At 32.6% G+C, this 17,851-nt stretch overlaps 1 protein-coding gene across 1 annotated transcript; it reads left to right on the forward strand.

Annotated features, from left to right (window-relative positions):
* Positions 1-359: 359 nt before the first annotated feature.
* On the forward strand, positions 360-2,980 carry LOC148620723 (von Willebrand factor D and EGF domain-containing protein-like). Its single transcript, XM_088574473.1, has 6 exons — positions 360-550; positions 879-1,063; positions 1,230-1,484; positions 1,835-1,919; positions 2,131-2,239; positions 2,641-2,980. The coding sequence occupies exons 1-6, from the start codon at positions 388-390 to the stop codon at positions 2,795-2,797; spliced, it is 954 nt and encodes a 317-aa protein (XP_088430599.1). The 5' UTR covers positions 360-387; the 3' UTR covers positions 2,798-2,980.
* Positions 2,981-17,851: the final 14,871 nt, after the last annotated feature.

Genomic DNA, 17,851 nt, shown 5'->3' on the forward strand with positions numbered 1-17,851 from the left:
TAATCACGACACTCTTCAAAATACACTAGAGAGTAATCAAGGGAACCAAGATTCTAGAGGAAATCAAAAGAATGTAGTTCTGTGGCAAATACCAGATATGGAAAACTGACACATTCACAACAAAGAACATAAAATAACCAAAATACACATACAAAGTAACAAAAGTAAATGAGCAACTTGGACTTGACTGAAAACATGGACCAGGTGCACCGGTAGGGTAAGCGTTCACCTCTGCTTTTCTAGAAATACCCACTCAGTACTCACTTGTTCATATTCACTAATCGAACGCCAAGTAACCAGAAAATGATAGGCTAACTTGCCTTTATCAAAATGATTTTAACTTAGGCAATTGGTGGTATTTCATGGTTTATTGGTTCCATAAAAGCAATGATTGCTAGCTGCTTGATAGAACTTAACAGGAACGAGACATTAATGACTACTATGATCACCAGCTCTTCTGATCCCGAAATGTCATATTCCATGTTAGATGAAATAAGAAGCCAACTTTGCTTAGATAACTGCAGTAATAATGGTGTTTGTGACAAAACAGGTAAACAATGTTAATTCGTATTAAAAAAAAACACGTTTCCTGGCGTAACTCCCATCTTATAGCATTTATATATTTACAAAATTAACGATACCATTTTTGTTTTAATTACTTCAATTTAATTCAATTTACATTTTTTTTCGATTGAAGCGTCAAAGGATGACAAACAACGAGTCTAACCACAAGTTAACATGATCTCTTTTATAAACGTATAAACTGAGACTTTGTTTTGTTGCTATTGTATATTTTTCATATGCTTATATCAGAATAAAATATGTTCAAAGTCTATTTATGAATTAACTTTTCCACTGACTGATTTTGTTCGAAATAGGGGTTTGTAAGTGCAACTCTGGTTTCATTGGAGAACAATGTTCAAAACAGATAAGTTCACCCCCAACACCCCTGTCGATACCGGGAAACGGATTATGTGGTACAAAAAGCAGGAGTTGCACCAAGACACTCGTTAACGGGATGTTTGAGTCTGAAACCTTATGGTGCAAGCTGACATTCTTTCAGGTGAGCTTTCTAAATAAGTTATCTTTTTTAAATATTTATTTGAATATTCTTCCTGTATTATATTATCTTTTAACATTGGAGCCTTTGTGCACAGTCTTCATTTTTTGTTTCACTGAAATAGCTAGACGGGTAACAAAACAATGTATAGTTGTTTTTTTTTTTTTAGATAATTAACAATAAGAAAGAACTCTCTGTATCTCCTCTAATCAAAGAAGCAGAGTACCACGATTTTAGTTCTGTATCATGTCACTTGAACTCTCCTGAGAGAAGGAGGAAAAGGTGGACCACATTACCTCCTATTGAAGGCTACCAGATCAGATTGTCTTACGACGGAATGAATTTTGGATATGAAGTAAGGATAGTAATTTATGATGAAAGTTGTTACTCGTGTAATGGTTCAACGACAATATGTATTTTATTGGTAAATAAAAGTAACGAATAATATCAAACGATAGTTTTATCTAAAACAAGTAATTGTGATTAAAGTATTGTCCTTTTTTCATTAATCAAGTATTTTTATGATGTCAATGGGTTTTTGGTTAAAATAAAATTAGAGTTAACATGTTGTTTATTGTAACATTTATCATACTAAAAAGGCTTTAATAATTAGTGTGTTTATGTTCACTATAAATGTTGGAAGACAGTTTATTATCCACATTTTAACTTCATCAAGATTGACATGATTTCTGTTAAACAGTTAATTTAATCGAAAACGGGTCATATAAGGCATAAAGTGACTAGTTTAGGCAAGCCTTATCTATTTAATTTAAGGAAACATGTCCTTTTTTACCGACCACCGAATCAACAACACAGACTGGAAATACAGACGATTCTACAAAGAAAGGGAAATCTCAAGGTAGTAATCCTTAACTTGTAATTTAATGTTTATTGAAGTTTTTTGTCTACAATGAAAGCTTATTATTAATCTTTATCTTTCTTATCAATAATGAAGGGTTTGGTATACCATCGTTTGTCAGTTTAAAAATACAGAATGATATGGGGTTTTATTATGAACTACGCGATACATTTATGATTTGATTTGTCGAATCGTTTGTCTATTTCAACAGTACCAAACTTTGTCCCATTTGTGATTGGTATGGCTGTTTTGTTGGTTTTAATGGTAATAGGTGGAATGGTATTTTTCAAAATTCAATCAAAGAAACGCACTACATATACGTAAGTACAAAAATTATTTTCTACAATAAAATGTGTTATCAAATATAGCAAGCTATGATTTGTGGACCTTTTGATCATATTATGATCTAATCTCATTACTTTTCCCCATTCTAATTGAACTTTTATCATTAGCTGTAAATTAACAAAGACAAAAGCTTATTTAAATCATAAGAACAATTCAGAAAAAAAGTTTTTTCGAAGATGATTGCTTGTGCATTTTTTTTGTGCATTTCCTGTTAAGGGCAAGTCAAACACAAACATTTGACACGAGGTTTTCTTACCGTTACTATTTATGTAAAAAAAAAAAAAAAATGTGGATTGTGAGTATTTTTACTTTTTGATAGGGTTTTGACTATTTGATGAATCACAAGTATCATGTTTTTGTTTTGGTTTTCTTTCAGGAATGATGCTTACTCTAACACCAGCCCACCATACGTCGATACTATGCCACATTCAGCGTTGCAAAAGGAATCGACGTTCTTGAGTCTGAATACCAATTGGGTAGATTTTAGGTCACCAACACCAGAGAACCTGTTTGTGGCGACTGATTTTAAATGAGAACCGCGTTAACTGCGTGTTTCAAAGAAGATATCTTCTCCTAGACACTTAATGTTTGAATGCTAAATTAATTGTCTTAGTGCGCTCTAGAAATTTTCAACAAAAATTGTATTATCAATATGTGCTTAGCATACACAGCCAAATGTGTCACATATTATATTCATATGGTGCTCGATTCAAATGACAATCATATGGTAACCATATGTAAATTATCACATGATTGTCATATAATGCTCATATGATAATTTTAGCCCGAAACATTTGACAATCGTATGATTGTGAAAAAAAAAGTATATGAATATCATAGGATAATCATGCAATGATCAAATGATCATTGAAACAAATGATTATCATATAACTCTTGTTTCATACGAGAATCATATATGGCACATTTGGCTGTGTAAAACATTTATTTTACATCATGCTTGTTTTGTAGTATTGCTTTCCAAGGTTCAATGTTATTTTTTTAAATGAATTCTACAGTTAAAACATTTTCTTTTGCCATGTAATCCTTTCATCATTTTTATCTGTCTGTTTGCCTCAAAATATTAAAATTATTCATGCACCATATCCAGCGAGCACTTTCAGATTATGGTATGGTAAACGATAGGCCTTTAAAATTTGATTCTTGTATTTAAAATGCACATCTAAATATAGAGTCGCGGTTCCTTTGATTACATAGTGAAATAGATTGGGTATTAGATTTAATTTTGTTCTTTTTCTATCTAACGGAGGTGACTGTAGCTAGTTGATATTTTAATATTATTGTTTATTTATCAAACTGTTCACGTGATTTGGCCTTGGTCATGTGACATAATTACCGATGTAAATAGTCGTAATTTTCATTTTGAGCTTGCCGCGGTGTTTTACGTTAAATGTTCGAGTCTCAGTATTTTACATAAGTTCAGTTTATTTCAAAACGAGTTTCACTCAGATAGAGTGCGCGGCGCGGTTTATCGCTTCTTCTACAGATAGCCAGTTCAGGTGTGTATCACATCGTTTCACTGCTTTAAGACTATTACAGTCTGGACGTTCTTTGTTTCTGATCTATTTACCGTTTTGCCGTTTTTCTCAAAGGAATGTAACATTCCGGAGAATACTTTTGGATTTTTTTGGCTTGTAATTTTTATTCAAAGTGTTTAATGGCAGAGCCCAGTGCACGAACAATCGACGCGGGGTGTACTGTATGAGGTTTGGTCATAGGTAGTAGTTATTGACAAGTTAATCTAGAAAAGCAAATTATTCAGCGAACATTCAAACACTATCATTTATTAAAAGATCACACTATTTAAACAGATAGATTGGTATTGTTGTTGTCTTAGATTTTAAAGTATTAACTCGCCATTTTCTCTGAGAAACTTGCACATACAGAAGAATCCCGTTACTTCTAGATACATTTTGTGCTTTGTTTGTTTTTTTTTATCTTTGTGTTTTGAATATAGGATAGCTCTTATTGGTTTTATGTGCATTCATCGATAAGAAAACGTCCGTTTCTACTAGTAGTATATATATTTAAGAATATGTTTTGTCTAGGCAGGTATGAATCAGAAAATGTTGAAAGTACGGAGCCATAGTAGTTTTCCACCTATTGCGGGGATGTTTTACACATGACTTGTAACGTAAAAAATGCACATTAAACTGACGCAACTAGCAGCTTTGAAGAAATTAAAATATGACTGCCTTTAGTTATGCTAAAATTGGATCTATATATTTACCAAGGCGTGTTAGGTTCTTGAACAGCTGGAACAGCGGAGGCATTTGCGAAAGTACCATGCAACTTTTCCCGAACTTTTCTATGAATATTTTGTCACGTTAAACCTTAAAAAGATAATTTTCACTAGGGACCGTCTTTCCTTTTACATACACACACGTTGCAATTTAGCTCACTTTGTGCTCGTTTTGAACTTTTTTGTTAAACCATTATTTGAACAAAGAACTGTATGTCCATAATTCTAAGACAAGGAATAGACAATCCCGCCCCAAACACCGTAACACCGAGCATCGCATGTGAGGGTAACGGTATACGTCCAGCCAACCGAAATAGGTATCAAAAAGGTCCGCAGAAATTTGTCATTGAATATAATTTAAAGTAAAAGTAGCCTTTAAATTGATTTAATATCAAAATATACGATACGAAAACAAAGAAAAAATAGAAAAAGGAAATTCACCTTATCTTGATCCGGTACGCTTATTTATTTTGTTAATGGACAACCGTCTACATATCCATCCACGCCCCTTACAGCTGTCATACCTTTCTTCAATGAATTCACTGTCACAGATGATTTATTTCATATATTTTTCTCATTTGTTCATTTATATTATTTCACAATTATTGTCATGTTTGTTTCATATCTATATACAAACGTCTCAGAGTGTGACGACTCTATTCACTACACTGCTCCATCGGATCAAATTGATACAGGGAAGTTATGTAAACGTATAGAAAGGTCTGAAAAATTCTCAACGATGTTAGAACTGTCAAATTTGCATCGCAAATTATATATATATATATATATATATATATATATATATATATATATATATATATATATATATATATATATATATATATATACACATTCATATCTCATTTGACTTGACCTGACATGACTTGCAATGACTTGGCCTTTTCTTACACGTAGTAAAAATCTATATGCACGACTAACTTTGCATGTTTCACCCGCGAAAAGTTGTAGTTTTACGGGTACTAACTTTTCACTATTACTCTTGGCTATACTGTATTTGTATGAGTTCGCTGTATTATTACACGGCTGTTGTATTTTCAGGTATTTATACTATAATATTCTATTTGACTCTCGGAGGTTGTTATTTCAATTTGGATAGATATTTAATTACGGTCAGTTATATTTACGGTCTGTCATATTATTCATATTGTCGTTTCTGTAATATTCGCAGTGGAAAATTGTATTTGCAGGTGTTTAAATGATTTGTTTATGAATTAAATTGTTAAATATTCAGTATTGAAAATAAAAGTATATGATCATCCTATCAAGACTTATAGCAGTTGTATAGCATTTTGTTTATACATCACTTGGTCCCAAATACACTGCGGCATAACAAATGTAAGAAAAATGTTTAAGTGCATATTAAACACATAAACACAATTTGACTAAAAGAATACACACAATTATGAACAGCAAACTGGTCTGTACTGAAATAAGGAGTATGGACCAATATCAATCAGTAGTATAATCGTTCTCTGCACCCACAGAGTTATTCATAAAATTTCATATCCGAAAAAGACAAATGGATGTTTTCGCAGGTCGTAGATTTCCTCACATTAACAATCACCACATGATGCCGGTCTCTTGCGATTTTTAAAAGTAACTCATGAATTGTGGAAAAATTTCGAGGAAATTTCTTATTTAGGTAGGTGGTACTTTCCAAGGAAGCAGATCTGCGAACCATGGAAGACTTAATTTCCCCAAGGATTCTGTTAATTATAAAAATATTTTTTTACTGCGTATTGTTAAAGATGGAGTAAAAATGGCCGAAACTTTTTTTAACTTTTGATATCATTGGTAGTATTTTAACTATGTGTATGTAGTGTAGGCAATAAAAAAAACAACTTGAAGATATTAGTTTTATGATGTAAATAAAATTGAAATGGTAGAAAAGTCATCCAAAAAGACACATTGAAAATAGTCAATTGGTATTAATTAGTGAACTTTAAAATTTCAAGAGTAATGCATTAATAACCGTTTCAGAGGTTTTACTGAAATAAACACAAAAAGTGCTTATGTATAGATGACATTTTCGAAAAATTGACTGCTTGATATTGCCATCAACATTGAAAATACCCTCGCCTGCGATTTAAGAGAACATCTATGTTTCAGATAATGACACTTTCCATAAAATAGTTAATGTCATCTACACAGGGAAGTATTTTGCACGTCTCAATAATGGGTCGAAATATTTGGTAACAAGATGCACATTTTATGTAGAATGTGATAAAATGGTAATTATGTATACACTTTTTCTGATAAAACAACGAAGAATATCATGCAAATATTCAATTTCCGATGAGCCTCATTTTAATATTTATATGAGGAAGTCGTTGTTAAGTGTTAATGTTCTTTAGTGAGCTTATTTGGTTTCGTGTCTAGATACCTTCATTTAAAAATAGGAAACTATTCGTAAAGTATGATGAATTCGTTTGAAACAAAATGAAGTTCAAATATTTCAAACTTTTCTGTATGTTTCTATAGGTGATATGCATTGTCCCTAATGGTAAGTTTATAGAAATAATAGTTTATAATGTTGATCGTGAACATTATTTTTTTCGTCTATCATTTCTTAAGGTAGAGAGACTAGATAGACCACCAAAGACAGAAATAAAGGAAGCACAAATGAATAAAAATAAAGAAATATTTTTTTTTAAATGTGAACTTGTAAATTTGTAAACTTTGTTGAAAACGCTCAGACGCATACTATATGTAACATGTGGTTAAACGTATGACAGAAAGATCAGACAAACAATGTTCATAGTTGACTGATTTTTTCTTATAATAAGAGCTAGTTTTTTTGTTTGCTTATTTCATATTTCAGTAGTATGCGTTGTCTTTCAAAATGGGTTAAGAGCCGTTTTTTTTTTACAAACTTAAGGACATACTTCTCCTTTTTATTCGACTTGCTACAAGAGCTGGGATATTCGGAAGAAAATTTGTCGAGAAAACTTTGTGGTGTACGAGTTAGACAGAAGTCCAATCATTGACTCTGGATATTACTTTGGTAAGTTTAAAGTTAGAATCAAACAACTGAGTAAATTCATATCAAGTATAACTTGAAATTTTGTTCAGGTGTTGAAATTAAATAGATATTAATGTACATTAAAATTGTTTAAGTACCAGTCCACATAAAATTCAGACACTGTCAATGGTAAGTGTTTCATGGTGAAGAAAAACCCTCCGAACAAAAGATGCTTTTTATTCTACACATGAGATACTTTCACATAACGACAATCATTTCTGCATTAAGATTTGCTTCTTTTAGAAAATCAGACTTTCATCTCCCACTAAAATCAAACAAATGAAACCAAATGGGTTTTTGACATGCACAAATCGCCTCCTGTCTAAATTTTTTCTAAAGACTGATACTTGAGTAAAACCTGACTTACCGAACCCTGAATAATTCTAAAACTTCTCTAAAATGGACACCTTCCAGAGTCCTAAAACTCTCTTAACCAGACATCTTCTTGAGTTCTAAACGTCTCTAAACCAGGCATCCTCTGGAGTACTAAATTTCTTTAAACCAAGAACTTTCTAGAGTCCTAAACCTCTCTAAACCAAAAAATATTCTGGAGTCCTAAACCTCTCTAAACCAGACCTCTTCTGGAATCCTAACCTCTCTTAACCAGACATCTTCTGGAGTCCTTCAATGCCAATGCAGTAATTTTGAACATGAATCCTTCATTACGAAAAAGGTTCAGTTTAGAATGGTTTTACTGTACATGAATATAATTCATATTATTCTTGTGATGAACGTAGAAACTGAGAAGAAAACAATAATTTTTTTTATGTAAGAATAATTCAAATAATTCTATGTACGGATCATTTCATGCAGATTCTGTTTTGATTACAGATGCTACAGTAAGTAGTATGAGTTAAAGAGAAATCATGTATGAATAAATAAACTGGTATATTTTGTATATATAAAATATTAAGCTAATTCTTTTTTTTTTATGAAATTATCTTGTGATTTTGTTTTAAAGTCATGCGAAAGTTAAATGCAGCTAATTGATTTTGATAATTTTAGATCACTTTAAAATGAAAGCAAATTAAATTTATAAGAAAAAAAATAAATCTTTGGAAAAGAATAAAAAAAATATATCAAATGTTTTGCTTACCAGGTCGAATAATTCATATATTATGATATTCATGCTTATATCTCAGGGAAATTGTGATGAAAAAAACTGTGGTAACTTCAACTTTAAGAAGCACCGACAAGATCCCGGAAATCTCAGACAAGAAGGAAGGTCATGGTAATATAAAACGAGATCATTTTCTTACTTTTGCAATAAGGTAATAAAACCATATATATAAAACGTCTTGTTCATATCTATGACGTATTCACGCGTTTTATACTATTGTTAAAAAAATGCGATGATATTGTCCCTTCTTTAAATCTTAACACTGAGGTACATCTTTATAGAATTACTGAAAATTCAATTGAATTCTTCCATATTTAGTTGTAAACTAAGATAAATGTATTATTTTGTAGGATTGACAAGAACAAACGGTAGAAGAACTTACATGTATGTTTTGGTTATTATCGTGGTCATATGTATTATCGTGGGTTCTGTGGTTATGCTTCTTCGTTCAAAAGCGTGCAATGAAGTAAAGGTATTTATCTATTTATGAGCAAGAAAAATAATATGGGCCTTAATGTAAATAAAATATAACTAAAAAAATTGCTGAAAAAAATCCATCAATATTATTTTCATATTTTGAAGGGAATCGTAGAATAAAAAATAACTGAACCGTAAACCTTTGCAAATTGATGGTATAGCCGATAGAAATTTAAAAGAGGTGTTTGTGTTTGCTTGTCGAAATAATTTCCTACTGAACACACGTTTTTATTAAAAGATATTAGCAAACACATACATATTCACAATCAACATACATCATTGTTTTTAAAGGGCTCTTTGACATTAAGTAAATGTCACCCAAGCCTCTATTCTTCTGAAAAAATGTTGTCTTTGTTTTTGAGCGGCAACTTTATAAAAAATGATCAAAATACATACATATCGAAAAACAGAATTGTTCCGTATGCTCTAATGAAGTACTTATTGTACTGTAAAAAAGATCTTGCTTGTGCATGTAAGAAGCATTCAGTTATAATACAAATACTGGAATTTTGGAATTGCTGATTGTCTAACACTACCGCATATTCATAGAGTTATATCAAGTACCATATATACTGAAGACTTCATGTCATAAAATTCAGTGCTAAAATCAAATTTTGTTTTCTTTTACAGTGAAAGGAAGACCCCTTGTATTTCAGACACAAATGCAAGCAAGCTAATGATTAATAATATTGTTCATGTCTTAGAATGTGGGGTTGGAAAGCCTTCGGAAAAGATATCTCCTCAATATGGAAACATTTACAGTCCAAAAGCAAAGAAGGAGACGACACCAGAAGAGCTGTTTAGAGCAACATGAGAGACTAACAATACATTTGAAAGATATAGCAGTACCAATAAACAGCTTTATTACAATTCGTTACCGATATATACTATGCAGATTGTTTTGGCGGGCTATGTAAATTTGTTGTGCCTCCAATAACATATTTTCAATTTACATTCATTCATTTCATTCATTCTTTAATTCCTCAAAATAGAGATTACATGAATTGCAATTACATAATTACAAATTAATTAACAAACAAAGAGGAAGTATTAAATAATAATAATAATGAATTGTATTATTAGTTCATACCTATATACAAGTAAAGTGAGCAAGATATGTTCGTGTACTGGTGACATTACATGCATTAGCTACAAAAATGTATTGCAACAACGTAAGCATCTTAAATATTCGCCTGTTGACTTTACAATATGGATGTAGCAGTGTCGTCTGAATTCATCTATATCGGAATCACAGAGTTCAGTGGAAGTTTTTCTACCGAGGAGAATTCGGACAAGCGATTCATCATCATACTCGCTTAGTTCTACGTACAACTCTAGAGGAAAATCCAAACATTAAACAACTCTGAAGTACTTGTACAGTTTTGGGTAGCATGGACAAGCACGTCGGTGAATATTTGATCACATAATTTACATGATTGTTCGATTAGGTTTGGTACAGAGGAAATGTATTTAGCAATGATGTGAGCGGTACGCAGATCAAAGCAGTTTGTAGGGTACTTCCAGATGTCAGCAACAGCAATGGAATTGTGGATTTCTCTGAATCGACTAAAGCCACTATGTGAGTCTATACGTGTTTTCCAGTCATTATCATGTTTTGTATGAACCGCATTTACCACTATGTGTTTCCATTCTAATTTGCCAGGAAAGTCACCGTCTCTGATAAAGATCGCAAGGCATTCGTACAGGTTATATTTGATTAAGATATCTAAAATATCCGGGATAAAGCCTATGCAATTTCGATTGTCTGTTAGGCATGTAAAAAGTCTGTGTAGTGTGCTGAACGTTTGTGCATGTTTGACAACAAAATGTTAAAATCTATTTAGAAGTGCTAGCTCGGTATTCGTTAAATTGTTCCATACTTCACAACCGTATAGAACGGTGGGTGTAACAACAGATCTATATAATTTTATAAGCACTGACGGATTTGTATTTCCACATTTGATATTGGCAATTGCAAAATAAATGTTTCTACCTTTCCTACAAACGTTCGTTGTCCTTGAGAGAGACTTAAATTTACCATTGAATTCAATCCCTAAATGCACATGGCTTTCTAAAATTGGAATTATTTCCTGGCTAACTGTCCATTTTAAGTCTGATTTTTACGAACGATTTAGAAAATTGTATCACACACGATTTCTTGCCATTGAACTGAAACCGCCACTTATTCGCATATTCGGTGCACACATCAAGCATTCGTTGTAATGCTTTAGGTGTTGTAGCAATGCATGTAATATCGTCAGCAAGCGAAGGGGCACAACATTTTATACTATTTACACCTGTTACCTGATTAGAAGTACACAGCTCATTGATTAAATCATTAATAAACACAAGGTATAAAAAACCAGATAACACACCACCTTGCCTTACACCTTCATTTACTTCAAAATACTTCGATTTGCATTGATTTACAATAACCGAACTTTGTGTATTACTATATAACATATTTATACAGGACCAAGCTTTACCTTTAACACCTAAGTTACAAAGTTTGACCATAAGTGCTTTGCGCCATACCGTATCAAAGGCTTTTCTACTGTCTAGGAATGCGGCAAATACTTTACTGTGTTGTTCAATGTTATTATAAATTGTTCCAAGAAGACAAAAGGACGCAGTCAGACAACCCAGACCTTTCTGAAACCCGTGTTGCAGTGGATTTGGAAACGTTCCTGGTATTATCACGAATGTTTGTATACGTTGGAGAAGGAGTTTTTCAAATGTTTTCAACACAATGGACAAGAGACAAACGGGTCGGTAACTGTCAGGGTGTGACTTAGGCTTGCCACCACCTTTAAATAACGGAACCAAAAGACCCTTTCGCCAATCACTGGGTACTTCTCATTTAGATATCATGGTATTTAGAAAAACTGTGAGGCATTCAATTAGTTTCGGTCCGCCAAAAATTAAATGTTCATTTTGAACCAAGTCATTTCCACTTGCTTTTCTAGGTTTTAATTGTTTGATAACCGCCGCAACATCTTCGTCAGTTATGATACCACCGGGTAAGTATTGTTCTTTAACAACGTCACACACAGTTTCATTGTCGTCATACATTTTATTCACTTCACGGAATGTTGATTCGTCAAACATAGAAGTATCGGACGGTGTATATAAGTCTTTGAAGTAACTGGCAAACGCATTACAAACCGATTCGGGGGTATTATGAACAGTGTCATTAAAGTTTATCTCATGGCACACCTTTGACTGTTTTGGTTTCTGTCGCTTTATAAGTTTCCAAAACAACCTTATATCACATTCAGCTGCATTATTTATATCATCGTATGTCTCTTCCATATATTGATCATGAGCAAGTTGCTGTATATTTCTAAAATTACGTTTCGCTCGTTTATAATTAAAGTAAGACGGATATTGCATACACCTTGGTCTACCATCCTGCAACCATATTTTACGCATTTCACGTTCTTTACGATGCGCTGTTTTAACGTCTGCATTCCAATACGGTTTCGTATATGGATTGAATCTGTTACATGGTATTGATTCTTTTGCCGCATCAAGTATCGTAGTCACCAAATCCGAATAAAAGGAATATATGTCTTTGTCGTTGTGTTGAAGATCGTGTATAAGTCTATTTAACGGTTCACGAAGACTGTATTGGTATTTACGCACATGCTGATCGGTGACTTTGTGCCACGATGGCAACTTCGAAAATTTGTTTGACTCAATATGAATATTTTCTTCTAGCACAACAGATGCAATAACGGGCAGATGATCCGATGTCGAACTGAATGTTCCTTCTTCGAGAATTTCGTATTGTCTTAATTGTCTGACTAGCGTCTCTTCAAGTAAAATATAGTCTAACATGGTGTTCTTTAAGGGAAATGTAAAGTCTGGACCTTTCCGCAAAGCTTTAAATGAATCAGTAAATGGGTGATATAGAAAATGTCTTTTTACGAAATTTTGTAGTTCTTTTGATTTTACTGTGTTTGTAAGATTCATGTGTTTACTGATGCAACTAGCGTTTAAGTCTCCTGCAACAATAATTTTACCATAATTAGTGTAAAACGAACACAGGTCATCAAGGGCATTTAGCTCTTGCCTATAATTATCAACTGAACTATCTGCAGGTAAGTACACGCCAAAAATAAAAATTGATCTAGAATTTTGCATTTCATTTCAATACCTACAATTCTATCAGAGTTCGTATCTACAATTTCTTTAACTGAGAATTGTAAAGTAGATTTATACATTAAAGAGATACCACCTTTTCCATGTGTATAGTAGTATGGTTCATGTAGCTTGTCAGTTTTTGATATACTACGATACCTTTTATCGATACTTTCCATATACGAAAGAAAGTTTGGTTTAAGTTTATGCTCACATATAATTGCAATATCACAATTTGTATGATTAAGTAAATTTGCCAAGCACACAGTGGATGACATTACACCTCTCACATTCCATGTTAATATGTTAAGGCTCATTATAGCAAAAGCAACACAACAAATATTAAAAATAAACATTATGAACAACATGGGGACTAGTTTATTGTATATACCAGACTAATTTTCTGGACTTTCACTCCGTTTCTGTTGCCAGTCGCGGTTGCTTAACCATCTTCTACATCGTACACCGGACGGCCAATGAGTATTGTTTTTAATAAGGTCAGCGCAATCTTCTGATACGTTCAATTTTGCGGAAATACGAGACGATCCATATTTGCCATGGAAGAGTTGTAAAAATGTAGGTTTTACTCCTTTTAATTCGAGAAATCGTAGAATACCAGACCTCGTGGACTTATTGTCAATTCCAGATAAATAGAACCTTGCCGAACGTTTTCTGGGAGACACACCAACGAATACATCAGAGTTGGTCGGTTTTGTTTCCTCGGTATTTCCATGCACACGAACAGGAATTCTAAAATTTACCTGGTCTTCATTCGTATCAATTATATTTATATTGCTCGATTCGGAGTTTAACAAAGTTTGTTTAATACCACTTGATTCTGATGGTAGCATGTCATCGCTATAACTTAAAACTGGATTCGTACCATTACTTTCGCCGGAAGATATTCTTGTGTCTAACTGTTTATTGATCTGCGGCGAAACTGTACTCACTTTTTCGTGTGTATTTGCCGACGTGTTTTTGACATTTAAATCCGTAGGGGCTCGCTCCGGGGACAACTTCGAAGCATAAGACGGCTTATTCAACACTTTTAACTCGTTTAATGTTTTTGCATCATAGCTTGTAGCTTGACATGTCTATCCAGATCTGACTTTATAAGATCTATGTCCGTTTTAAATTTATTTAAGTCAAATCATCCAGTGGTTTGATTTGTTGTGAGATTAATTTAAATTTAGTGTCATTTTGTATTATATATATATCATATATATAATATCATATGCGGTAAAAAAAGTCCATCGATTTAGTGGGTATAAATATAAAAATACTTTTTTTATATAAAGATGACGATGTGCACGTGTTTCAAAGATTCACGTCTCATCATTAGTATTAGAACTAAATGCATATAAAACTTGGGATAAACAAATAAACTGTATACACAAACCTCTCATAACAAATAAAGGTATCTGGAAGTAGGAAGCCTGGTATGAAGAGTAAGTGTTAAAGGGGTTTTGAGTGTTGTAATATTGTAATATATTCTCAGTAATTAATCTATGATATAATATTAAGTGTTACTACCGAATTGATGACTTCCTCCGAGGACCAGAAATGTTAAATGAATATCCATAGATAGAAAGTTATGAAAAAAGATTAACCATTAGGGAGAGAAATATACACTTTTAGACAAATGACAAGAAAAAAAGAAAAGAAATGATAAGAACTAGCGATGCAAACCCTATTAACAATTACAGTATGTACACGAGGGATATACGAAACACAACCTGCCATGTAAGTGTGAAATTGAGGACACATAATCAAGCAAATTGTACAAAATACTGAATGATAGCAGTCTGAGCTGCTGCTTCATTCATGTAAACTTCTTAGTAGTAAAAAAAATCTACTTAAACATCTAATTACTTCTAAAATAAATTATGTCGTATCAATATAATTGTGGGAAGACAAAGATATCATGAGCACCTCAAAGATGTTCATGTTCACATGACGAAAACCAATATATATATATATATACATAAAAACATGAATGACATAAATGAACTAAAAGACCGGACTGCATTAAAACTTCAACAACATCAACTGTGTAATACTTTAAAAAAAACGAAAAAAAAAAAAAAATACACACACACACACACTGTTGTTAAAACGGATTAAAAACTATACACATGTAATGGTATTTCGCTGCTATACTGTTTAACATCAATTCTCTGATCAAAATTACTCGGCCACATGAGAAAAAGATTTGTTACTTAGTTCTTTTTCCTAGCTCAATATATTGAATGTTAAAAATTGGAGGGAACAAAAAATTGAAAAATGTACTTAGGTTGCTATAGATACTTCTTAAAAAGCGGAATTTTGAGCAAAGTAATTGTCAGCAATTTATTAGAATAATTCTATATCTAGAACATTTCTATTATAGTGATGTATACATCCTAATTAAAAATATTATTAAGAATGGAAAAATATTAAAGTTTTAATTATTCTTTACTTACATTTGAAAATATTGGCTTTAACTTGGCAAAGCAACAGAAAATTGTGATTTATTTTCGGCACATTTACAATCAATTTATAGTGAACTCAAACTGAAAAAAGTCAAAGCTGTGTAATATACCTCAATATATATGTGCTCATGGGGAGACTTCAAAACGGACCACGGAGAAAGGAATATCAGTCTGGATTTGACGAGAAAAGTAAATGCTCACACTGGTATCGTTCTGCCGATTGGAACATGTAAGTTAAATTCATATTTATGTTACATATTTTTCATTTTTAGTCCTAAGTATGCACATCAGCCCTGTCATAATTTCATGTTTATGTTAGAATTACATGATTCTGTTTAATTGTATTTGTTGTAACAGTTTAACAGGTTGGGAATAAGACCTGGAATTAGGGTTGCATCCCCTACTATCTCTCATATCATATAATAAGGTAGGATTTTATCAAATTATTATCATTGGCGATTGGTCGTCTAGAAAGAGAATAAGGGAAATACTATTATCCAGTGTCAACCAAAAGAGGCTAACAAATATTGTGATATGTACCACATTCAAAATCATATCCATATGTTAACCAAATGATAACTTATGTTATATATCAATATTGGTTCGTTACATATGCTTTATCATATGTTAATAAAATAATACTTGACCAAATAATAATCATTTTATAATTTTTATGTAAACTGAAATGGTAATCATACCACGCTTGATTCATATGTGGCTGTAACTATGCAGACTTTTTGTATCGCGCTAGACTTCTTACAATAAGACTTCTGGAATAGTGTTATGTTGCTTCATGTCATCACTACAGAAGTTTTATGGTCGTTATCATGAACTCGTGGATCGCTTTGGTGTATCCATCAGCACCGAGAAAACTGATTTATTCAACGGGCCATAGTTTTCCTTTCCTCCTTTGTCTACCCCGGACCTGACTTTTTATGAGCGCTTACCCTACCAGTGCATCTGGTCTATGTTCCAATTTTTAGTGAAGTACGAGTTGCTCATTTAATTTTGTTATTATATTGATTATTTTATGACCTTTGTTGTGTGTGTCTGTTTTCAATGTCTGGCCTTTTTCCCTGGATTACATGACTAGAATCTTGGTTCCCTTGATTACTCTTGATAATATATTGTATTTATACGAATATCTTCAGAGATTCTTTTAGCTTTGAAGGTATTACAACATAAAACATCAAATACTGTAATCGAATCATTCCAAGCATTGTCGTGCTATGCATAAACAAATTCGTACAAAAATTTGATATGGGAAATCAATAAAAAATCGTATTCAGTAATTGACTCATCCATATAAAGCCACACACCACATCTGAAAGCGTCAGGCGGGAGACACTTTTAAAAATCATTCTAGATAGTGAGAAAAAATCCTTGAAACATTCGTTGATATCGGACGGCAACCATAATCTTTTACTATGTATGCCCTACAAGTCAAAAAGCATTTAAAATTGAAATGAAACAAGCACCACAGGAAGAACAAAGGTCAGAAGAGCAGTTCCTGTCTCTTACAAGATCTCATCATACCGTCCGTTTAAGAAAAAGTAACAATATCAAGGTACAAACAAGGAAAAAAACATTGAAAATGAGAAACAAAAAATATCCGTGAATACAAAAACCGAACACGGACAGTGCAAAAAGGTAAAATGGTTAACTTAGGTGCTCAGGTAGTGTGAGCAGTTTTGTGAGCAGTGAACTATTTGTACGAAACATGCCAGCTGTGCAACTTGATGATTGTAAAGATCAGTGAAAGAGGATAATTTAAGGACAGATGGAGGTCGTTTGTTCTATTGAAAATGAATATTTTGCTTTGGTTAAATGAAGAAAGGAGGCGACCGTAGAAGTTTAAGCGCAACAACTTTAATCTATTATATCCTTCTTACCATAGCTTTTGCTGTGTATAATCTATTAAATCGGTTTTATTCCCAGCACATGAGTTGAGAAATCAAAGTTTCGTGATAAGATATTTTTTCACCTTTTGCTGAGGAATTCCTTGTTGGATGTAAGTTTGGGTTTTGGTATTTCCTTTTGTTGAAGGAAGTTCAGTTGTATGAATAGTTTCAT

This window comes from Perna viridis, chromosome 3, assembly GCF_037379345.1.
Source record: "Perna viridis isolate PV_CMFRI_1.1 ecotype Kerala chromosome 3, ASM3737934v1, whole genome shotgun sequence".
Lineage (NCBI taxonomy): Eukaryota > Metazoa > Mollusca > Bivalvia > Mytilida > Mytilidae > Perna > Perna viridis.

What these genes read in the sequence shown, in the direction of transcription:
- LOC148620723 (XM_088574473.1), top strand. Translation starts at nt 388, where the DNA reads ATGATTGCTAGCTGCTTGATAGAACTTAACAGGAACGAGACATTAATG. An exon ending in GCAAGCTGACATTCTTTCAG is followed by an intron (nt 1,064 to 1,229) that starts GTGAGCTTTCTA and finishes TTTTTTTTTTAG; the next exon opens with ATAATTAACAATAAGAAAGA. An exon ending in AAAGAAAGGGAAATCTCAAG is followed by an intron (nt 1,920 to 2,130) that starts GTAGTAATCCTT and finishes CTATTTCAACAG; the next exon opens with TACCAAACTTTGTCCCATTT.